Here is a 24869-nt window from a genome sequence, read left to right on the forward strand (position 1 = left end):
CAAACATCCCCACTTCTGACCTTATGATTGAAGGAAGGTTATTGATGAAGTAGCTGAAGATGGTTGGGCCTAGGACACTACCCTGAGGAACTCCTGCAGTGATGTCCTGGAGCTGAGATGATTGACCTCCAACAACCACAACCATCTTACTTTGTGCTAGGTATGACTCCACCCAGCGCAGAGTTTCCCCCAGATTCCCATTGACTCCAGTTTTGCTAGGGCTCCTTGATGCCACGCTTGGTCAAATGCTGCTTTGATGTCAAGGGCAGTCACTCTCGTCTCACCTCTGCAGTTCAGCTCTTTTGTCCATATTAGGAGCTGAGCAGGTTATTGCTAAGCAAGTGCTGCTTGATAGCACTATTGACAGCACCTTCCATCACTTTATTGGTGATTGAGAGTAGACTGATGGGGTGGTAATAGGCCGGGTTGGACTTGTCCTGCTTTTTGTGTACAGGACATACCTGGGCAATTTTCCATGTTGCCAGGTAGATGCCAGTGTTGTAGCTGTACTGGAACAACTTGGTTCAGGGCACGGCAAGTTCTGGAGCACAGCTCTTCAGTACTATTGCCAGAATGTTGTCAGGGCCCATATCATTTGCAGTATCCAGTGCCTTAAGTCGTTTCTTGATATCATGCGGAGTGAATCGAATTGGCTGACGACTGGCATCTGTGATGCTGGGGACTTCAGGAGGGGGCTGAGATGGATCATCAACTTGGCACTTGTGGCTGAAAATTGTTGCAAATGCTTCAGTGTTGTCTTTCACACTGATGTACTGTGCTCCCCCATCATTGAGGATAGGGATATTTGTGGAGCCACCTCCGCCAGTTAGTCGTTTAATTGTCCACCATTCACGACTGGATGTGCAGGACTGCTGAGCTTAGATCTGATCCATTGGTTGTGGGATCGCTTAGCGCTGTCTGTTGCATGCTGCTTATGCTGTTTGGCAAGCAAGGAGTCCTGTGTTGTAGCTTCACCAGGTTGACGCCTCATTTTGAGGTATGCCTGGTGCTGCTCCTGGCATGCCCTTCTGCACTTCATTGAACCAGGGTTGGTCCCCGGCTTGATGGTAATGGTAGAGTGGGGGTTATGCTGGGCCATGAAGTTACTGATTGTGGTTGAATACAATTCTGCTGCTGATGGCCCACAACGCCTCATAGATGCCCAGTTTTGCATTGCTAAATCTCTTCGAAATCTATCCCCTTTAGCACGGTGGTCGTGCCGTACAACGGGATGGAGGGTATCCTCAATGTGAACGTGAGCCTTTGTCTCCATAAGGAGTGTGCGATGATCACTCCTATCCTGTCACGGACAAATGCATCTCTGGCGGGTAGATCAGTGAGGACAAGGTCAAGTATATTTTTCCCTCTTGGTTTCCTCACCATCTGCCGCAGACCCAGTCTAGCAGCTATGTCCTTTAGGACTGAGCTAGCTCAGTCAGTAGTGGTGCTACCGAGCCACCTTTTGGTGATGGACATTGAAGTCTCCCACCCAGAGTACATTCTGTGCCCTTGCCACCTTCAGTGCTTCCTCCAAGTGCTGTTCAACATGGAGGAGTACTAATTCATCAGCTGGGGGTTGAGGGGTGGAGGCGGGGGTGTTGGGTGGTAGGTGATAGTTAGCAGGGGGTTTCCCTTACCCATGTTTGACCTGATGCCATGAGACTTAATGGGGTCCGGAGCCGATGTTGAGGACTCCCAGGGCAACTCCCTCCTGACTGTATATCACTGTGCCGCCACCTTTGCTGGGTCTGTGCTGCCGGTGGGACAGAATATACCCGGGGATGTTGTTAGTGTCTGGGACATTGTAAGGTATGGTTTAGTGAGTATGACTGTGTCAGGCTGTTGCTTGACTAGTCTGTTGGCCAGCTCTCCCAACTTTGGCACAAGCCCCCAAATGTTAATGAGGCAGACTTTGCAGGGTCGAAAGGGCTGGATTTGTCGTTTCCAGTGCCTAGGTTGATGCTGGGTGGTATGTCTGGTTTCATTCCTTATTGAACTCGTAGCGGTTAGATACATCTGAGTGGCTTACGAGGGCATTTAAGAGTCAATCACATTGTGGTCACTGACCTACACTGGCACCCAGTTAAGAAATTCCTCGATTTTTAAAATTCACATCCTTGTTTTCAAATCCATGGCCTGGCCCCTCGCTATCTCTAACCCCGTCTAGCACTACAAGATACCTTTGCTCCTCTAATACTAGCCACTTGAGTGTCACTGATTTTTAATCGCTGCGCCATTGGTGGCTTTGCCTTGAGCTGCCTAGGTCCTTTGCTCTGGAATTCCCTCCCTAAACCTCTGCACCTCCCTCTCTTGTTTTCCTCCTTTTAAGATGCTCTTTAAAATCTAGCTTTTGGTCATCTGCCCAAATTTCTCCTTAGTGGCTTGGTGCCATATTTTGTTTTATAATAACTCTGTGTAGCACCGTGGAACTTTTCTTTATTAAAAGAGCTATATAAATACAAGTTGTTGTAAAAGCATAGTTTTTTTTTTATAATTTGAAATGAGACAAATTTTCAATTAGTTGCTACCTACATGAGGGAGAAAGGAATATAAGGATATGCCAATAGGGTTAGGTGACGAGTAGTGGGAGGAGACTTATATGGAGCATAAGCACTGAAGTAGACTAGTTGAGCCAAATGGTCTGCTTCTGTGCTGTAAATTCTATCTAATACAATTGGTTTAGTCCATTCATACTCACGTTTTTTTTTAAAAAGGCACCAAGTGTTGGTTGTTTTGCCGCACTAATAGTTTACATTCTTTTCTCCAGGCCAGTGATTGCTGCCCATTTCTCAGACAACCTACTTCGTTCTTTTCTGCTGCACATCATGTCAGTCCCAGCGCTGGTGACACATCTCTCTACAATAGTACCTGAGGTAAGGAAGTGTTGCAAGGAAAACTCTGCGTGCATCATATTATCTATTTTTGAATAGATGCTTTCCCCCTCTTTTATATTAAAACCATACTTTTTGTTTCCAACTCTCCCTCCTCTCCAAATTGCCAAGCTTTCTTCAACTTTCATTTTCTTCCAGTGTATTCCATATGAGAACAGGACAGCATACTGTCACCAAACCTCAATCAATTTCATTGTTGTACTGGACACTAAGGGGTACAAAGAATGACTATGGTTAACAAATGGTTCCTCTTCTCCACATTTTCCCTTCCTCGCAGAAACGGCTTTAAAATAGTTTCTTGTCTTTGCCTTCCCTATCCCTTTCAGACTGTCTGGCTAATTAAAAAAAACAAACAAACACTGAAACAATGCTAGAACTGCAATGTAGATTGATCAGCATCTGAAGGTGAGTGGTTTCTCTTTCCAGGTACTACTTTGTGTTTCTAGCATTTTCTGTTTTTATCTCGGATTATTAGTTTTCAATGAAGTGCTGTATTATTCCACATTGCAATGCGGTGCATTATTGGCCCAAGACCCTGCATCTTCCAATCCACCTATTGGTGTGTATTTGTTAATGGGTAGATATACTTTGGCGTCTGTGAAGGCTGAAATCTTCTCTCTAGAGGCACATTGTATCTCCACAAAGCAAGCACACACATTATTGTTATCACCTAGGTTCAAGGAACAGATTATTCATTTCATTTAAGAAGGGAAGGAATAGTGGAAAATATTTTCAGTACATAAGCTTCTACAAAATATTTTAGCATTTTGAATTGTTTTGGATATTAATAGGCTGAAGTTTGATTGGAACATATTTTGTAAACCTTTTGCTCCCGATAACATTTTTCCGTCTCCCTTTAGAATGAGTGGAAGTTTGGCTTCAAAAACTGTGCCATTTGTTTTGTCTGCAAGAAGAAATATCATTGTAGGTTTTGTTTTCCATTTTGATATCAATTACCTCTGGCATATGTTTTCCTTACTGCTGATCTACCCCAGTACTTTTACATTTCACCCTATGATAGATAAGTAGTCATTTGCATTACATCTTACAATAGCTGGGAAGTTCAGTGGGATCGCTATTTTTTTTGCTTTAATCACTGCGGTTTCTGGGGGAGACTCTGAGCTGGATGTGGTGCAGCGTGACTGTCTCACACTAAAATGCTGTTGCGCCACAACAACCCTTCCATTAGATATTGTTTCATCTTCTCACCAGATTTGAATGAATTGTCCCTTTCTATTCAGTGCATGGCTATGGTCCATTCCCATGAGCTGCTACGGAAATTCATCCTGTTTTTAAGTCGAGGCGAGCAATGTGGTGATATCTGTGTGTGCTTGGAGGGAAGCCATACACTTTGTCTGCAGGGTGAGTGTTCCAGGGATATCTACTTATTCAAGGTTATGCTTACAATGTTTTTTATTTTGCCAAGTTCCCAATTATCCTCTGTGCCAGTTATTGAGTGGGCCCCAGTTCTCTTGTTCTGAAGTAAGATAATGCCAAGACACTCTGAGTGATGTAATCACTCCCAATTATCCTTTACAAGGCAGGAATCTAATTGAAGGTTGCAGATAAAATGACCCAAGTTTGATTTTCCTGTCTGTTCTATTAGTTTATCTCAGTCTTGGTAATGATAGGATGGCACAATTGATCTTGGCACTTCTGGGCTATTGAGGGAGAAAATAAATGCCCAGTATTCACCACCATCAGTGACTTTTGCTGGTAAACTGCACTTGAATGTTAGTTTAACCTTGCATATGATGTCTTCCATTCTTGAAGAGCCTACTGATGCTCACTGTTTAGCCTCGCCCATTAAGGGACATTTGGTAAAGTATTACAAAGCTGCAGGTGCTTATCAAACCATAGCCTAGTGTGAGTTAGTGCAATCAGGGAAAGTGGGAAAAAATTGGGAGGGGAGGTGAATTAAGTTCAGCTTATTTGGACTACAGAACAGAATAGTCTCTGAATATTGATATAAGTGCCTGTTAGTTTTTAACTTTGCTTCTTTTCAAAATTAAATCTGCCCAACTGACAGGAAATCTAATTTATCTGGCTTACCTGTCTGAGAAAGTGTTGGAGGAAGAGACAAATCACTTTGTCAGTGTGCTGACTGCCATGCTGTCGTATTGCCAGAAATATGTATCTCAGAAGAAGTCCAACCTGACACACTGGCACCCAGTACTTGGCTGGTTCTCGCAGACTGTTGATTATGGGTATGTGCTAGCAGTGGATATCTGTACTGTTAAGTTAATCTCATTGTCTGTCAAGCTAACGTGTTGTGTTCGTTTACTTCAGTTTTTCTGTCTCTGTTCATTGGCATTGATCTCTGTCAACCTTAGCCTCTCTAGATGGGAGCAGTGGTTTAGTGATATCATTTATGCTGTATCTAATCTGTGCTTTGTGTGACCTTTTTGCTGACACTGGGTACAAAATAATGGCAAAAATGTTGCAGTCCCCAGCACTATGCTTATTTCATTGAGTATTCTGACCACCTTGAAATTTTAAATCCTTTTCCATTTTGATAATTTAGTGGTTCAGTGAGTTGGGACATTGTCCTTTTACCCTAGGGCTTGGGTGTAAATCCAGCCTACAGTTGATGGATGCAACTTCCCTTTCTTGCTGGTTATAAGAATCCTAAGTGGAATCTATTTGGGGAAACCTCAACGTTTATCATTGTGGGCGTGAGTCCAAAGTATACCTCATAACTTAATCGAGCACTAAATTCCACCATCTGAAACAGTGATGCCATAAGAATAGTTGGTGTCGGAAACGCTGGTGCACAAAATTGTCTTCAAATCAACACTTTCACATAAGAGAACCAGGAGAACAGTTAGTGTGCAATCCAGCAAATTGGAAGGTCACAAATGTCACCCCACTATTTAAGAAGGGAGGGAGAGAGAAACAGGGAATTTACAGACCTATATAATAAAAGCAAAATACTGCAGATGCTGGAAATCTGAAATAAAAGCAAGAAATGCTGGAAATACTCAGCAGGTCTGGCAGCATCTGTGGAGAGAGAAACAAGAGTTAACGTTTCAGGTCAGTGACCCTTCAACAGAACTGTTCTGTTGGAGGGTCACTGACCTGAAACGTTAACTCTACTTCTTTCTTCACAGATGCTGCTAGACCTGCTGAGTATTTCCAGCATTTCTTGAATTTACAGACCTGTTAGCCTTACATCAGTCATTGGGAAAATGATAGAATCTGTTCTAAAGGATGTGATAAGTGGACACTTGGGTAATGATTTGATTGGGCATAGTCAGCATGGACTTATGAATGGAAAATCATATTTGACAAACCTGTTGGGGTTTTTTTGAGGATGTTGCTAGCAGAATTGATAAAGGGGAGTCAGTGGACGTGGTGTACTTGGATTTTCAGAAGGCTTTTGATAAAGTCCCCCACAGGAGGTTGGTTAGTAAAGTTAAAGCACATGGGATAGGAGGTAATATACTGGTGTGGATTAAGGATTGGTTAACAGGCAGAAAGCAGAGCATAGTAATAAATGAAATAAAAACAAGAAATGCTGGAAATACTCAGCAGGTCTGGCAGCATCTGTGGAGAGAGAAGTAGAGTTAACATTTCAGGTCAGTGACCCTTCAACAGAACAGTTCTGATGAAGGGTCACTGACCTGAAACGTTAACTCTGTTTCTCTCTACAGATGCTGCCAGACCTGCTGAGTATTTCCAGCATTTCTTGTTTTTATTTCAGATTTCCAGTATCTGCAGTATTTTGCTTTTATTTAGTGGTATTAATTGGTCATTCTCGCGTTGGCAGGCTGTGACTAGTGGGTTACCGCAGGGATCAGTGCTTGGGCCCCAGCTGTTCACAATATATAGAGTCATAGAGTCGTACAGCAGAGAAACAAGCTCTTCGGCCCACTGCGTCCAGGCCGACCATAATGCCTATCTATACTAATCCCACCTGCCTGCATTAATTCCATATCCCTCTATGCCTTGCTCATTCAAGTACCTGTCCAGATGCCTCTTAAATGTCGCCACTGTTCCTGCCTCCACCACCTCCTCAGGCAGCTCATTCCAGATACCCACTATTCTTTGTGTGAAAAATTTACCCCTTTGATCCCCTTTAAACCTCCTCCCTCTCACCTTAAATCTATGCCCTCTAGTTTTAGTCACCCCTACCATGGGAAACAGACTCTGGCTATCTACCCTATCTATGCCTCTCATAATTTTATATACCTCTATCATGTCCCCTCTCAGCCTCCTTCACTCCAGGGAAAACAGACCCAGCCTATCCAATTTCTCTTTATAACTCAAGCCCTCCAAACCAGGCAACGTCCTTGTAAATCTTTTCTGCACGCTCTCTAGCTTAATCACATCTTTCCTGTAGTGCGGCGACCAGAACTGCACACAGTACTCCAAATGCAGCCTAACCAACGTTATGTACAACTGTAACATGACGTCCCAACTCTTGTACTCAGTACCTCGGCCGATGAAGGCAAGCATGCCATACGCCTTCTTCACCACCCTGTCTACCTGTGTTGCCACTTTCAGGGAACTATGTACTTGCACCCCAAGGTCTCTCTGCTCAACAACACTCCCCAGGGCCCTGCCATTCACTGTATATGTCCTGCCCTGGTTTAACTTCCCAAAATGCATTACTTCACACTTGTCTGCATTACATTCCATTTGCCAATCCCTTGCTCACTTTCCCAGTTATCTATATCCTCTTGTAATCTTAGACAGCCTTCTTCACTGTCCACTATACCACCAATTTTGGTGTCATCTGCAAACTTACTAATCATGCCCCTTACATTCACATCCAAGTAGTTAATATATATGACAAACAACAGAGGGCCCAGCAGCACACCACTGGTCACCGGCCTCCAATCTGAAAAACAACCCTCCACTACCACCCTCTGCCTCCTACCACCAAGCCAATTTTGTATCCAATTTGCTAGCTCACCCTGGATCCCATGTGTTCGAACCTTCTGGACCAGCCTACCATGCGGGACCTTGTCAAAGGCCTTGCTAAAGTCCATGTAGACAATGTCCATCGCCCTACCCTCATCAATCCTCTTGGTCACCTCCTCGAAAAACTCAATCAAATTCGTGAGACATGATTTCCCACGCACAAAGCCATGCTGACTATCCCTAATCAGACCATGTCTTTCCAAATGCATATAAATCAATCCCTTCCAATAACCTTCCCACCACTGATGTAAGGCTCACCGGCCTGTAGTTCCCTGGCTTATCCCTGCTGCCCTTCTTAAATAAAGGCACAACATTAGCTATCCTCCACTCTTCCGGTACCTCACCCGTGGCTAACGATGATACAAAAATCTCTGCCAGGGCTCCAGCAATCTCCTCCCTTGCTTCCCATAGCGTTCTAGGATACACCTGGTCAGGCTCTGGGGATTTATCCACCTTAATGCGCTTCAAAACCTCCAACACCACCTCCTTTGTGATGTTGGTATGCTCCAGGATATCAGTGTTCCCTCCCTTGAACTCGCTAGTTTCCATGACCTTCTCCACGGTAAATACGGACGAGAAATATGCATTTAAGACCTCGCCCATTTCATGTGGCTCCTCACATAGATTGCTACACTGATCCTTAAGGGTACCTACTCTCTCCCTAGCTACCCTTTTACTCTTAATATACTTATAGAATCTTTTAGGATTCTCCTTTATTTTATCTGCCAGGGAAATCTCATGGCCCTTTTTTTGCCCTCCTAATTTCCTTCTTAACTGTAGTCCTAAATCCCTTACACTCCTCGAGGGACTCGCTTGATCCCAGCTGCCTATACCTGACATATGCCTCCTTCTTTGTCCTGACCAGACCCTCAATATCCCTCGTCAACCAAGGTTCCCTAAACTTGCCAGCCTTGCCCTTCCATCTAACAAGAGCATTCCGGCCCTGAACTCTTCCTATTTCACTTTTAAAAGCCTCCCACTTGCCAGACGTCCCTTTACCTGTAAACATCCTTTCCCATTCAACTTTTGTGAGTTCCTGTCTGATGCCATCGAAATTAGCCTTCCCCCAATTTAGGACTTCAACCTGAGGACCAGTCCTATCCTTTTCCATAACTATCTTGAAGCTAATAGAGTTATGGTCACTGGTCCCAAAGTGATCAACCACCTGCCCATCCTCATTTCCTAAGAGGAGGTCGAGTGTAGCCCCTTCTCTAGTAGGGCTATCCACATACTACTTCAGAAAACTATCCTGGACACACTTAACAAATTCTTCCCCATCTGATCCCTTAGCACTAAGACAGTCCCAGTCAATATTAGGGAAGTTAAAATCACCTCCTATTACAACCCTGTAATTTGTACACCTATCTGAGATTTCCCTGCATATATGCTCCTCCACTTCCCTCTGACTATTGGGGGGCCTACAGCATAATCCCATCAAAGTGACCACCCCTTTCTTATTTCTAAGTTCTACCCATATGGCCTCGCTGGACATTAATGATTTGGATGTGGGGACCAAATGTAGTATTTCCAAGTTCGCGGATGACACAAAACTAGGTTGTAATGTGTGTTGTGAGGAAGATTCAAAGCGGCTTCAAGGGGATTTGGACAGACTTAGTGAGTGGTCAAGAAGTGGCAGATGGAACATAATGTGGAAAAATGTGAGGCTATCCACTTTGGTAGGAGGAATAGATGTGCAAAGTATTTCTTAACTGGTAAGAGATTAAAAAGTGTAGATGTACAAAGGGTGTCCTTGTCAATAAGTCACTGAAAGCTAACATGCAAGTGCAACAAGCAATTAAGAAGTCTAATGGTATGTTAGCCTTTATCGCAAGAGGATTTGAGTACAGGAGTTGTGAAGTCTTGCTTCAATTGTATAGAACCTTGGTTAGACCGCACCTGGAGTACTGTGTGCAGTTTTGGTCCCCTTAGGAAGGATATTATTGCCATAGAGGGAGTGCAGCGAAGGTTCACCAGACCTGTTCCTGGGATGGCGGGACTGTCCTATGAAGAGAGATTGGGGAAACAGGGTGTGTATTCTCTAAAGTTTCTAAGAATGAGAGGTGATCTCATTGAAACCTACAAAATACTTAAAGGGATAAACAGGGTCGATGCAGTAAAATGTTTCCCTTGGTTGGGGAGTCTAGAACTAGGGGACACAATTTCAAAATAAGGGGCAAACCACTTAGAACCGAGATGAGGAGAAATTTCTTTACTCGGAGGGTTGTGAATCTTTGAACTTCCACAGCCCTCTTGGGTAGAGAATTCCAGTCATTGAGTATGTTTAAAGCAGAGATTGACAGATTTCTAAATGCAAATGACATAAGGGGATATGAGGATAGTGTGGGGGAGAAAGGCATTGAAATGCATGATCGTATTGAATGGTGGGGCAGGCTCGATGGGCTGAATGGCCTACTCCTGTTCCTCTGTTCCTCATGGAAAATCTCTTGCTGGCGTAGTAAGAAATGCTCTTCTGCAGTTGGGCTAAAGGCATATTGTATAGATACAGTAAAATCAATTTTACACTGAACCTTTTCCCTAGACAAGACTTGTTAACAGGGAGTCTTTTCCCCATTGGTACTATTTGTGATGTAACAGTGCATGGCACTGGCTTTGAATGCAATGCTCCAGAAAATGTTCTATCCTTCAATGTTGACATTTTTCAAATTGATGAGCTGAGCTTTTTAAGCTGCAGTTGTCACCAAATAATAAAAATCAAAGCACAAAAACGTAAGGCACATTTTGAAATTCAAGGCAGTGAAATGAAACCAGATAATAATTGGCTCTATGCATCATTTAAATAAGTTCCAATCTAGAGAAATGCTCCAGTGATTCCTTCATTGTCCCTCTTCTCAGGCTGAACGAAGCAATGCCTCTCGTCACCAGGCAGTTGCAGTACTTGTGGAGTGTCCAAGTTATTCGCATGCTGTTCCATGATGTATTGAGCAAGAAACTGGCTGAGAATCAAGACATGGCACATACACAGTACTCCACTCCTTCAAACAACATTCATGTCAAAAGTAAGCATCAGTTTTAGTATGCGTCCTCAATAAAAAGCATTAATACCTCCCCGGCTTCATTCCCCTGATGACTGTGTTTATCTGCATTGCCCAATTGTGACATCAAGCCATGCAAACCATTTTGGTCTTTTGAACTGATTTTAGTTGGGGCACAACAGCTGGCCTCCCCACCCTTGAGCTATAAGGGGAGGGGGCAAATTATCCAGGGTTCCCGCTGCTGATTGCTGTCCAATGACCTTTGCTGTGAAGTGCATCTGTGTGGACATTGAATAAAGACTGGACTTTTTTCTTATGCCTTCACCACCTAGACTCACACTTAATGAATCGTTGTGTAGTTGAGGTTCTATAGAGCCGCAGGCACGTGAGGCACGGTACCTTGTAAGTCAGTGCTGTAAGGAAAGAAGAAAACTGGGTAGAAACAGGACTTGGATTTTAAATTAGACAGCTGTACGGTGTATCAAGTTACAACAGGGGTGGGCAAACTTTTCAACCTGAGGGCCATATCTGGATATGGAAATTGTATGGTGGGACATAAATGCTCAAGAAATGAACAATTCATGTTCAAACAGGAACAACACAATTTTATTTTAAAATCCTCATTGTGTTGAAGTAAAAGTAAAAGCAAAATACTGCGTATGCTGGAAATCTGAAATAAAAACAGAAAGTGCTGGAAGTACTCAGCAGATCTAGTGGCATCTGTGGAGAGAGAAGCAGAGTTAAGGTTTCAGGTCAGTGACCTTTCATCAGCACTAATGCTCCTTTCTTCTTTGGGATTTGGTTTGGAAACTAGCCCAGACCATTGAAATAAAGTCTCCCCTTTCCTGTAGCAGTGAAGTTCCCAACTGAAGTGAGATTGGAGCAGTATGTCCCTTGCAGATGCAAGTCTATATCACCCCTGAACATTGCTTTATCTGGAAATGCTTGCTGCTGACAGTGGATGTCTAAATTGGCAAAGTGCTGTATTTCCCACATCCAGCATCCGTCACCTAGATGAGCATAAAAGGAACGTTTTATAAAATAGTTTGATTTTTCTTGTAGATCTCTTCAGGCGAGCATTTCAGAAGTCTGCGTCCATGCGAAATATTCTGAAGCCAGTTGGCGGGAAGCGTGTGGACTCTCCTGAGGTGCAGAAGGTCTGCAGTATCTGTGTGCTATATCAGACAGCACTGACTACACTTACCCAGATTCGACTCCAGATTCTCACCGGTCAGTCATCTTGTGTTTTTAGATTATCTCTGTAAAATAGACGTTTTTTTTGAGGGGGTGCGGGTAAGCTGTTTTCCAAATGAATAAAGTCGAAGTGAAGTATACAGTGGGAAAGGATTTCACCTAGCCAGCTATCTGCAATTGAGTGTTGAACTGTTGAAGGCGAGTAGGTTTACCCCTGTAATTTTCTCCACGCCCTTTTTAAATTTATTTTCTTTTTCAAATATCTATCCACTTCCCTTTTAAAGCTATAATAGATTCTGCTTCCACTGTTGTTCAGGTAGGTTACTCCTTTAAAACCCTCTGTGTAAAAGATTTTTTCCTGATCTTTCCCGTCATTCTTTTGGTGATCATCTTCAATTTATGCCCTCCAATTGCCAACACACTGGAAATAGTTTTTAACTATTCACTTTATCAAAACCCCTCAAAGTTTAGGCCAAATGTACCATGGGCTGAATTTTATTAGTGCATCGCACATCGATATTTTGTTCAGGGGTTCATTGAAATGGAGGGGGCTGCCACTCCATCCACGGCAATGGTGTCTGGCGCCACCCCTCAGGCGCCGACGCCATTTTTAAAGGTTTCAGGCCCTTCGGACACATTAAATTCTTTAAAGGGAAAGAATGTAGAAAAATAAAGATCTACATTTACTCACATTTTCAATTCCCTCTCCCACACCCCCAATGAGTAACAAATCTGTAAATTGCCCTCTCCAGAAAAAACTTATTTTTTCAGGTCTCTAACTTTATTACCTATGACCCTCAACCCCTTCCCACCATCCACACAGCCAATAACAAGTGTTTTTCCTGCTTCCGCCCCCCCCCCCACTCCGCCCTGATAATTTTAGTCCTCCTCCCCCCTCCCCACCAGGTTCTTGCCTCAGAATTCCAACTGGATTTCCAAAGGCACGTGAGGTGTGGCTGGTGCCGTAAAATCATTGTGGGATGACCGCCGGAACCAGGTAAGTTTATTTGCATTTTGTTTTAATTAATTTTAATATGTAAATTAAGGCCCCGCCACTATGTGGGGTGGGGGGTGCAGGGCGGTGGTGTGGGGAGGTCACACCGAGGCCTTCGCTGCAGCCGGTAAAATGTGGCTTGGCCTTCTTGGCGTTGGGTCATGGCAGGCCACTCCCACAAGTATTATATGGCCCCTGGCCCCCCCCCCCCCCCCCACCCCGCCACGACCCCTGACATCGAGGGGCTGGTAAAATTCAGCCCCATTATCTCTTAACCTTTCCTTGTTCCAGGTAAAAACACGCCCGTTTTTCTCTAATTTCATTGTTACTAAAGCCTCTAATCCCTGCTATCATTTCAGAAAGTTTCTTCTATACTCCCTCCATGACCTCGGCTTCAGTCCTAAAGGAGAGTCCCAAAGACTCTACACAATACAACTGCGGCCTCACCAATGATCCGTCTAGGTTTAGAATTACCTCTGCTTTTTTACTATCTATAAAATCTAGGATCTGATAACAGCTTTATCAATTTAGCCTTCCATTTTTAAGGATCACACCAGCCACCGTATCTACTCATTGAGCCATTAGGAAAGCCTGGAAAATGAATGTTCAAAAAAAATTTATTTTTAGTTTTAAAATAATCAAATAGTGTTGGTTAATGGCACAGATAAATAGAACATTTCAGAGTCATAAATAGGGCAGTAGAAAAGATATTGAAGTTAATGCATAATGCATTGTAAGTGATTTTTAATGGGAGCCTGATAGTTGAATGAACGTTCTCAGCCCATCTTGTATCCAGGGATTTTTTTGTGTGTTTTGAGTGATTTTGTATTTCTGTGTTTCAGGGTTAACCTATTTAGATGACCTATTGCCCAAGCTGTGGGCATTCATTTGTGAACTAGGACCCCAAGGGGGTCTGAAGCTATTCCTTGAGTGCCTGAACAATGACACTGAGGAATCCAAGCGGCTTCTCGCAATGCTGATGTTGTTTTGTGACTGCTCACGGCACCTTATCACGTAAGTTTGTGTGACATTTGATACAGACCTGTAGGCTTAAGCAAAGTGCCCTGGGGAGTGGAGAGGGAGTGAAATAGCTTCATTTAAAGAGGAATAGAAGTTAAAGGTGAGGACTTTCTGCTCCAAATACTGCCAAATTTTATAGAAGGAAATACTGAAGAAGATTTTCATTAATTTTTTAAAAATTGTCAGTTTTCTTGCCAGCGTGAAGTCAGACAGGGAAGCATTCTCTGCTAGGTCACTCTGATGACATAACATGGTGGGAAGCATTCTCATGCATTCTCTATTGGAGAGAGCTGGTGTCACAACTTAAAACCAAACTTGTAACCACACCAGAGCCATCCACTCTCAACAAACCATATTGGAGACTGGCGAATTTATGTCCTCAGCTTGTAAAACATGTTTTTGCAAACTCTTAAACCAGTTATTGCCGCCACCTCTTGCAATTAAGTACCTGCATCACCTAGTCCCATTTCCTTGTAGCATGCCTATGAAATGAGAGCAAGATTGGCAGATTTGTGGGAATGCATAGTGGCGACCTTCTCAACCTATTTATATTTAAAATGATGGTCATGGCACAGTGCTGCTTCAAAGGGTGAACGCATTTAATTTTGTTGAACCAACATCTTGAAATGCTGGAGCTGAACTATATTTTTGAAGCAGAGTTTTTCTCGTGGCCGATTCCTCTAGCATATCCAACTTTGACAATAAATATGACCCGTGTCCTGCTGGATATTCAGTAATTTTTTGGAAAAAAAACTTTTTCAATTGGCATATCACTGACAAAGTCACAATATTAGAGATCACCATTTTGCCCCTAATGCCTGTACCAACTCCTTGTCACAGCTATCTACTCTGATCACATTTCTCTACTCCTTTTGCATTATTTTAATAATTCTCTGATTTGTTTTTTCACTACATTACATTGGGTTATCTTGCAGCAATGCATTTTGCTTCCATGGCATTTACAGGTGTACACATGACTCTAATGAGTCTGCTGCCATAATTGTGTGCGGTTGTATGGTCGTACAGTTCTATTGAGTGGAGTGTGATTTTTATTGGAAGGATTTTTGACCTGGAAACCGAGAAAGAAAGAAGAGACTTGCATCTATATAGTGCCTTTCACAACCTTAGGACATTGCAAAGTGCTTCACAACCAATGAAATACTTCTGAAGTGTAGTCGCTGTTGTAATTGTAGGGAAACATGACAGCACAGCAAGGTCCCATAAGCAGCAATGAGATATTAACCAGATAATCTTTTTTGGTGGCTTTTTAAAGAGATAAATATTGGCCAGAACACCAGGAGAACTCCCCTGGTCTTCTTCAAATAGTGCCATGAGATTTGTTGCATCCACCTGAGAGGGCAGATAGGGCCTCACTTTAACATTTCATCCAAAAGATGGCACCACCAACGATGAAGCACTCCCTCAGTACTGTTGAGGACTCAATACCTGACTAGGTAGCCACTAACAATATACACAATCTTGTTTTTTGTTGCACTTCATCGGGAATGATCATTGATGGAGCCCTACTTTGTTGACCGGTGAACTTTTATAGGAATAATTCAATTCAAATTCTGTGCACACTTGTAGAATGTCACACCACTGCTCTTTAATGGGAAGTTAAATGTAATTTATTTCATTTAGTGGTTCTCCTTAACGCACCCCAGCTCTTGTTGGTTGAGTTTCATGGTTCATTAGTTGGTAGTTTAGTATAGCTCTGGGTAATTCTTTAACTCTTTTTGCAACTTTTTTGTAACGCCTACCTCACCCCCAGTTCTCCATCTCCTATGCTATGAAAATTAATTCCTAACAATTATTATTACAGGATCTTGGATGACATTGAGGTGTATGAGGAACAAGTCTCATTTAAACTGGAAGAGCTGGTCACCATCTCCTCCTTCCTGAATAGTTTTGTATTTAAAATGATCTGGGACGGCATTCAGGGTGAGTTTACTTGCGTAATATCAGAAATTGTAATTGGTCTATCATGGCAGCTATCTGGCTAGGTTTGTGGAAACACAGAGGCCTGGATTCAAATTTAACCATTGATTCCTGGCCTGAAAGGCCTGTCCTATGAGGAGAGATTGAGCAGAATGGGCCTATGCTCTCTGCAGTTCAGAAGAATGTGAGGTCCTCTCATTGAAATATAAAATTCTGAGAGGTTTGACAGGATAGATGCCGAGAGGTTGTTCCCTAGGCAGGTGAGCCTGGAGCTAGGTGTCGTCGTCTCTGAATAAGGACTTGACATTTATAACTGAGAGGAGAAATTCCTTCATTCAGGTTTCTGAATCTTTGGAACTCTCAATCCCTGAGGTCATTGAGCATATTCAAGACTGAGAGCAATCGATTCTTGGGGACTAAGGAAATCGAGGGATGTGAGGATAGAGTGGAAAAGGGAGTTGATTTAGAAGACCAGCCATGATCTTATTGAATGGTTATACAGCTCAAGGGGCTGTATGGCATAGTCCTGCTCCTATTTCTTATGTTTCTTCTATTGTGATGAGGATATCCTTTATTACTTGCTGCTGAAATAAATAAGAAAGCAGTCCTTTCACTTCTGAAATCTGGCATTGAATCTGATTCAGACTAAGATCATGTTGTCGATCTGAGTATCTTTTGGCTGCTGTCTTGGTCTTATGTTGTGTGTTCTCTATGAACTTAATTTGGATGAATCCCTAATTCAGTTCAGTGAACACAAATACATAATACAGACTGCTTTCACAGTTTGCATTACTTGATGCTTAAAAATAATCATGTCCAAGCACCTTCAGCTGCACCTAGTACCACAAGAAATCCATTTCAACATATCTGAAGAACCAGATACACATGCATTCTCGTCCTTGGAAACCTTACGGATTTTTCTGTAGTGCCAGGCATTGTTGAGGCTTTAATATTTAAAGATTATTGCTTTTAAAGGTATTTTTACCATAAGCAAATGTTTAAAAAAGAACATAATTAGTTACTAGTAGACAACCCGCCTATTTTCTGAATCAAATGGCAGAAAGTGGACAGAGCTACTATCTGGAAAGTTTGGACTCCATATCTTCAGTTACCCATCCAACTACTGTGAAAATTGGACAGATCTGATGCACAGAAGAGTTTTCTTTTCCTTTTTTAAAAAAGTCCCATAATTCCATTCAGGTCAATCCCAAAGGGCAAAAGATAAACTACTTTTGGGCCTAACCTCCAAAGTAATGTGAGCAAAATGTAGAATGAGCCTAATTTGTCATATTCTTGGAGGCAAGCTGATTTGTGTTTGAATTTGTTCAACGAGTAGATGTTTTTGTTAATGAGAGTGGGTAAATTTGAACCTTTTTTTTTTATACAGTGAATTTGATCTCTTTATTCTCCACTGACTAAATCAGGCTCGCGTTAGTAAAGGAGAAAAAGTGGCAAATTAATTGGGAGAAATCTAGATTTAATTTTTTTTTTTGCTGTCTCTCTAGAAAATGCAAAAGGAGAGCAACTGGAGCTGTTCCATTCTGTTCACGGGTGGCTGATGACTCTGTATGAGCGAGACTGCCGACGACGCTTTGCTCCTGAGGATCACTGGCTGCGCAAGTAAGTGAAGAATGAGCTCACAGCACTGTAGGTAGGAGGGCAATGCCCTTGCCTGCAACTTTCTTCCCCAAAAAATGATGCAAGCATCAGTCGGGCTGTTGTTGGCCTTTCCTGTCCTGTACACAGTTTGCCCTGCAATATCTTACGAGTGACCAGTTGTTCTGTCTCTATTTTATCAATGAGTTTTCAGTACCTGTTCATAATATTTTCCAAAAGATATTTACTGTCAAATCTAGCTATCATCTTTTAACCATAGAGACTGAACAACTGCTCACTGGTGTGATATTGTAAAAGAAAGGATTAGCATAGTATCGATATACTCATATGGGGACACAACCCAAAATAGACATTAGGCAATGATCAGTGAGAAATGAAAAATTGGAAAAAATAAAATTTGTTCTTGGGGAAGACTAGAGTATTTGAACAGTACTGAGATTAGAATCCATTTGGGAGAGACAGGAGAGTGGTCTATATTATTGGCTAATCTATGTGTCCAAGAGCTTAGTTATGGTAACCCATGATTTCTGAGAATACGTTACCCAATAAGTGCCTTCGTTATGTGTAGGAATTAAAATTAAAAATCTATAGATCTTATGACTTTGGAGTCCAAATGTTTTGATTCCCACTATTTCACAAGAATTCATTTATTAATAGTTTTCCCTCTAGGTTTAGAAACTGGTTTCACAGCATTTTGATTTACTGGCGGGGCCAGTGGTTTGCAGTGAAATTAATACTATATCTGCAATTTCATGCTGCTAAAACAAGTCTTAGAATTGTAGAAATTAAAGCAGAAAGTGCTGGAAATACTGAGCAGGTCTGGCAGCATCCGTGGAGAGAGAAACAGAGTAAACGGGCTGAATTTTGTTGAGCTCCTGACTTCGGGCTCCGTGGCAGTGGTTGGGAGGGGATACTGGAAGATTGCAGCAGCCCACCTTGGAGGCCGATGCCAGAATTGCCAGGCCCGATCTTCCCGGCGGCAGCAAGGCGCAGTGGCAGCCCCTCCGCCGCTTGGCGACGAGACCTGACTTTAAATATTTAAATAAGCTCTATGAATGCATTTAAATTGAATTACCCTTGATCTTGCCTTTGGAACTAGATCTTCCGTGTGACGGATGGCACTCGTGCCTTCACTTTCCCGTCTAGGGGAAGAGGGGGACTCAGGATTTTTAGTATAATTATTTGGGGGGAGGGGGTGGAAAACGACATCAACATTTATTTTCGGTGTAATGGATACAATGTGATGTCTCATATTGAATCATCTTTCAAGGCTTTATTAAACTTTCTAGCAGGAGATGATGATGTATGATTAAAGAAGCGTTGGAAAGCTTTGCTGTAGGGATTGGTTGAGGGAAAATGGACAAATATTTGGAGCTGAAGATGCAGGGAAATGGGATTAGATTAGTGCACCAACAGCCGCTTCTCATGCCATGAATTTCTGTGGTTCCCTGTTGTAACACATACCCCTTCTAATTTGACAAAGAGACACTTGTATCTGAGTCTACCTGGCAGTTTATATTTTTATTGTAAAAATATTTTCTATTCCTCTTCTTCAGGTCCTACAATGCCATACATCATTTGATGACTCAGACAGTGGACAGGTGTAATTCTCCTAAATTTCTGCTACCTCTTGCACAAGACTGTCTCCACTTCTGATGTCTGTCATTTCTTAAGTGAATTGTCTCATCCTAAAATCAGGAACGTACTCTGCAGTCTCTGAGCAGGGCTGGCAGCCCTTAAAAATGGCACCAGAGCCTGTGCAGAGACAGCTGACGCTGTTCACGGCGTCTCTCAGGCCACCTCCGCCACGTATTTGGGGTGGACAGCCACCCTGCATATTTTAATGAGCTGCCATGCATGGCGGTGCGCGGCCTGTGCATGCGGGCTGCCATTTTTTTTCACCCGCTGCCGGGAGCGGCGGCGGGGAAACAAAATTTAGCCCAACATTTCAGGTCTGTAACTTTTCATCAGATATTGTAGAATTTCCTTCTCTGCTTTTGCACATTTTATTTGTATTGTGAAAAAAACTTTATAAATTGCAACTAGTTTGTGTTTATAATTTATGATGTGGTGAAAAGGTGTCCTTCATATTCCTGAGTGGAAGTTTTGTAAGTAATTAGTAAACACTTGCTTTCATGGTAAAGGAGCTGTTGCAGAGCAACTCCAGAGCTGTTTGGCAAAATAGTCAGAAGGTCGTATGGTTTCATGTCTTTCCTAATGTAAACAGTATTCCAGCCAAGTGCCACCAAAAAATATATCAGAGTAAATAATCATTCATCACTGCCGATGCAGAATAGCTGTTGCGTTTCCTTTCTTGGGTAACTTCACTGCTAAAGAAATGAATAGTTTGAAGCGCTTTGAGATATTTTGACATGATGGTCGAAATTTTAAACCTCCACCCCCTACATCGCCCTGCTGGGTATTTTACTAGCGGGCAGAGTAGGTGATAGGAGGCCTGCCTGCCCTTGAGCCAATTGAGGCCCTTAACTGACCAATTAATGGCCACTTTCTGCCACCGACCAGTGGCAGGTGGGCACTTCGCTACCTGGGGAGGCTGCCCATTAATACCTGGTGGCTTCCTTGCGGCTGTGGGAGGGCCCCTCTTGATAGAGCACCCTACGCCTCATAGAGGGGCCTCCGGTGGCATGTACTGCCCCCACTGGAACAGTCCTACCCTCACGATTGGCCCTGACCCCACTTATCATTTTCTCCAGCTCCATCATTGGCTAGGTCTGGGACCTGCTGCAGTCCTGGCAGTGGCCATCACTCCCAGTAGCACTGCTGGGACTGAAGAGCTGCTCGCCCTCTGATTGGCCAGCAGCTCTTGGAGGTGGGACAACCTGTCTCAGAGGGGCGGAAGCCATGACTGCAGGCAGTTAATTGCCCGAGCTATGCAAAATGCCACTGCTTCCTCCTAAAAATTCTGGCTGATATGCAATAAAACGCCTTTTTTAAGATTATTTTTTAACACTTTTTTATTAAAATTGAGAATATTGGTTGAATTTTTTTTTAAGTCCCTGAATATTGAAACTTCGATTTTCTTTTTAATAAAATTATGTTAATTTTTTCACCTCTTGCCCTCCCATGATCTTTAATTTATACAAATGATGAGAATGCTGTTGCTTTGTCATGAACCATATTACTGATTTGAATTGCTGATCTGAAGAACATTCCCTTCCTGGCTGGCAATGTTGGAACTGATTTTGTATATTGAGAATCAAAGTTCCAGTGTTTCCGCATTTCAGAGGTTTTGGCCACTTCATAATGAGCTGTTCATCTTATTCGTAAAGGGACCTGAAACCCAGCTTGATATTCCAGGATTTGGATAAAGGGAAAAAGAGAGCCCAGTTACTATTGCAGTACATCCCACACACCATTCCACACAAAAACGTAAGTCACATTGTGATTGATGATATGGTGTGTATGTACAGAGAGTCCCATTTAATTGAATAGCTCATCTAATAACAAAGCTTATTAAGTACCCTGGTTATTGCTATGAGCAATTTTTCCACTAACTTAGTGATATTTTATTGACTGACCTGACCTGTTGCCTCGCCTGTGATACCCTTTGAGTTGTTAAAACATTCCTAAAAGCTGACTACACTGGCACATTGAGGTATACTGTTAATTTTCTTTCTGGACTTACTGAGTCACGGTGCTATTTCAAATGGGCTGCCAGTGATGTTATGACTTAATTGCTGCAGCATTATGATTCACTTAAATAAGCTAAATAGTTCACCCAAAGCCAAAAATGTTTGCATTGCAATATCATTCACTCAAGCGAGCTATAACTCATCACGTACCGACTGAAGTACACCGTACTCAGTCTCCATTATCTGTGCTGATGGAGGGGGACCTTCCTGATGGATAATGGAAGTTGTCACATAATCAGGAGTTTCCCAGTTTTCATCCTCCACACAGCCATATCTTCAACATGAGAAAGAAAAGTAGAATATAATGACAAAATAAACAATACTGGGCTCTAATACTGGGGTGGGGTGTGGGTGGGGAAACATGGTCACTGCCTTTCTGTCCTTTTTTAATTATATGTATTTTGACAATTTGAAATTTGATGGATTCAAAATTGAATACATACTAGTGGATCTATTCAAATTCCTTCCATCCTGTGACTTGCTCTCAGTTATCCACTCTGTAATAATGGCAAAAATGTTTAAAATTGCAGAAGGGGGAAAAATTATTTGAAGATGATAGATTTCTTGTAAATTTCATTAAAATTTATTCCAATTTATCAAACATTTAACCACAGTGATTTTTAAAAAAAATCATTAATCTGTCTCTTAATTTGTTATGCTCATTAAACAAAACTTGCATTGTCCTTTCTGTTGTTAGAGGGTGCTGCTTTTCCGGAACATGGTAACAAAGGAGAAGGAGTCACTGGGATTGGTGGAGACAACTTCTGCATCCCCTCATGTTATCCACATTACAATACGCAGATCCCGTATGCTTGAGGTAACATACCCAGCTTTTGGTGGAGATAGCCCTGTGCTTTGCTTTAATGCACTCCAATTTTAATATTCCTATTGTTGGGCTTTTCTCTATTTTGCTGATACAATACAAAGATCAAGGCTGCCCTAAATTTTCTTGGATAGTTCCTGAATTTCTCTAATTGTCCTGCATCCCAAATTGGTCTGGTTTAGTTCTTCAATGGAAACTGGCTCTGGTGCATAGCTTGTATTTTAGGAAGATGGGAGTGGTGGGGGAGCCCTAATCTTTGAATTTCTGGCCAATCTTTATGGAAAACATTTCAGCCATTTGCAGATAAAGCTCACATATGGACATATTTTCCCAGGTTTCTACCCACAGTGCTCTGAAGAAAGCTTCTGTCAGTGGAACAACTGGGTTAAACATTTGTCCTTTGAAAAGGGATTTGAATGATTGTGTAATCCACCAATCCAAAGGCTTTTCTAGCCTCCAACATTACCTTTTTTAGATTTTTTTTGTTTTGCCCTTTATTCTCCCATTAAATAATTCCACTGCCTGCTCAGGTGAATACAGAAGATCCTACGGCAATATTCAAAGAACAGGGTGGTTCTCCCAGTTCTGATGAAAGGTCACAGACCTGAAATGTTAACTCTGCTTCTCTCACAGATGCTGCCAGACCTGCTGAGTATTTTCAGTTTTTTCTGTTTTTATTGCCTTTTATAGTGGCTCTCTTAATTGTAGATTGTCACACAAAAATGTTTTGCTGACCTTTTAAGTCAGTATCGATTTTTCTCAGCTTTTCTTATCCTTTCCTCAGTTAAGTTACTGCCATGATTAGGATGTTTCATTGAAAAATGGTGATTCAAACTGTACTCCTTGAATACCACAATGCCGTCCTGACAAATCAGGCATATAGACTTTGAGTCCACGTATGTGTGAAAATATTTAGCATTCCGTTCTTTGTTGAAAACCTGACGCTGTCTACTTTTTGGTTTTTTTTGGCCGTGCTCATTTTTGAAAGGGTAAAGAAAAACCTAACTGCCGACCTTTTATTCAAATTGCTGTTTTTCAAGATTGCTTGTGCTTCACGCATAGACACAGTAACGTCATACAAGCAGCGTCCCATGTGGGGCATTGCAAAGTGCTTTGTTTTTGTAATGCGTGCTATGCCTAGTATATTGGCAGGCTACAAAAAATTTTAGGTCTATTGGATGTTATTTCAAACTGAAATCAACCACTAACAGATCAGTTCAATGTGTTTTTATATTTTACTATTTTTAGTAATCAGGTACTTAAGTAATTGTTATAACGTAATGCAGCTTGAGGGCCAGATGTTGCCTGTGGGCCATAGTTTTCCCACCCCCTGCTTTAGACCATGTTGAGTGCTTTAATCCCAATTGCTGGGTTGCTTAACAGCCGTTCTCAGGAATACTCATTATAGCAGCCAGGAAGCTTATGTACAGTCCCAGGTGCCAGAGCTTTTCAGGACCCGCACTCACCTTCAGGGAAGGATTCTTGGAGACAAGGGCGACCCATTGAAGACTTGGTAACCTGTGGAGTTCTCTACCATAGAAAGCAGTTGAGGCCAAATCATCAAATATATTTAAGAAAGAGTTAGAAACAGTTCTTGGGGCTAAAGGGATCAAGGGATATAGGGAGAAAGCAGGAACAGGGTACTGAATTTGGATGATCAGCCATGATCATATTGAATGGCGGTGCAGGCTCGAAGGGCCGAATGGCCTACTCCTATTTTTCTATGTTTCTATGCTGCATCAACATGTAATGAGACTCTGGTCTTCTACCTAGTGTTCTAGTCTGGAGGGAAGGGAGAGAGAAACACCATAGGGCCAGTGGGGCTTTATTAAAGCATGATTTCAGTAGAACTTACTCATTAGCTCTGTGGATGCTGGGGTGTCCTGCCTCCAAATAACAATGTGTTGTTTTCTCTTACTGGACGGAAGAGAAGAGAGTTCAGTGCTGAAATCCAGGTCTGGCAATGCCCCAGAGATAGGCAAAGGTTAAATGGAAGTGCAGAAAGCAGCAAAGCTACAAGTGAAGCAGAAGTGAGCCACAGATTGTCCCCAGATAATACCTGTTTTTACAGCACAGAGTTTAGGAGGCCAACGTCAAGAATTTTGTTCTGTTTGTCGTTTGCTCCTGGACTAAATTTTTTTTTTTTTAATTTGTGTCTGCTTTGCTACAAAATGAATGAAACCAGTCCTGATTCTGTTCCGAAGAAGGGTCACTGACCCGAAACGTTAACTCTGCTTCTCTTTCCACAGATGCTGCCAGACCTGCTGAGTGATTCCAGCATTTCTTCTTTTTGCTGCCTTAATCATTGTTTATCTCATACCTCATGACTTAGTAAGCCCATGCCCAAATGCTCAAGTCACTCAATTCCTCAAGTAATATGTAGGCCTGGACAACGTATGTCAGCCAAGAGTGACGTCTCAATTTATTCCATCTTCACTGCCTCCGGAGAGTCCTTGGCATCAGGTGGCAGGATCGTATCTCCAACGCAGAAGTCCTCGAGGCGGCCAACATCCCCAGCAGATACACCCTACTGAGCCAGCGGCGCTTGAGATGTCTTGGCCATGTGAGCCGCATGGAAGATGGCAGGATCCCCAAGGACACATTGTACAGCGAGCTCGTCACGGGTATCAGACCCACCGGCCGCCCATGTCTCCGCTTTAAAGACATCTGCAAACGCGACATGAAGTCATGTGACATTGACTACAAGTCGTGGGAGTCAGTTGCCAGTGATTGCCAGAGCTGGCAGACAGCCATAAAGGCGGGGCTAAAGTGTGGCGAGTCGAAGAGACTTAGCAGTTGGCAGGAAAAAAGACAGAAGCG

At 42.5% G+C, this 24869-nt stretch overlaps 1 protein-coding gene across 5 annotated transcripts in view; it reads left to right on the top strand.

Moving 5' to 3' along the window:
• Nucleotides 1–24869, top strand: part of ube3b (ubiquitin protein ligase E3B) — a 64937-nt gene that overhangs the window by 13540 nt on the left and 26528 nt on the right. For 4 of the 5 annotated variants that reach the window (XM_068054745.1, XM_068054747.1, XM_068054746.1 and 1 more), the window contains 11 exons: nucleotides 2768–2873; nucleotides 4133–4253; nucleotides 4921–5098; nucleotides 10671–10834; nucleotides 11873–12040; nucleotides 13841–14012; nucleotides 15841–15959; nucleotides 17462–17576; nucleotides 19130–19174; nucleotides 20864–20963; nucleotides 21924–22043. In XM_068054745.1, the coding sequence (XP_067910846.1) occupies nucleotides 2768–2873; nucleotides 4133–4253; nucleotides 4921–5098; nucleotides 10671–10834; nucleotides 11873–12040; nucleotides 13841–14012; nucleotides 15841–15959; nucleotides 17462–17576; nucleotides 19130–19174; nucleotides 20864–20963; nucleotides 21924–22043 (1408 nt within the window). The remainder of the gene's footprint in view (nucleotides 1–2767; nucleotides 2874–4132; nucleotides 4254–4920; nucleotides 5099–10670; nucleotides 10835–11872; nucleotides 12041–13840; nucleotides 14013–15840; nucleotides 15960–17461; nucleotides 17577–19129; nucleotides 19175–20863; nucleotides 20964–21923; nucleotides 22044–24869) is intronic. The other variant, XM_068054749.1, reaches the window with a different exon arrangement.

The sequence above is a fragment of the Heterodontus francisci genome, chromosome 23, assembly GCF_036365525.1.
Source record: "Heterodontus francisci isolate sHetFra1 chromosome 23, sHetFra1.hap1, whole genome shotgun sequence".
In the NCBI taxonomy this organism is placed as follows: domain Eukaryota; kingdom Metazoa; phylum Chordata; class Chondrichthyes; order Heterodontiformes; family Heterodontidae; genus Heterodontus; species Heterodontus francisci.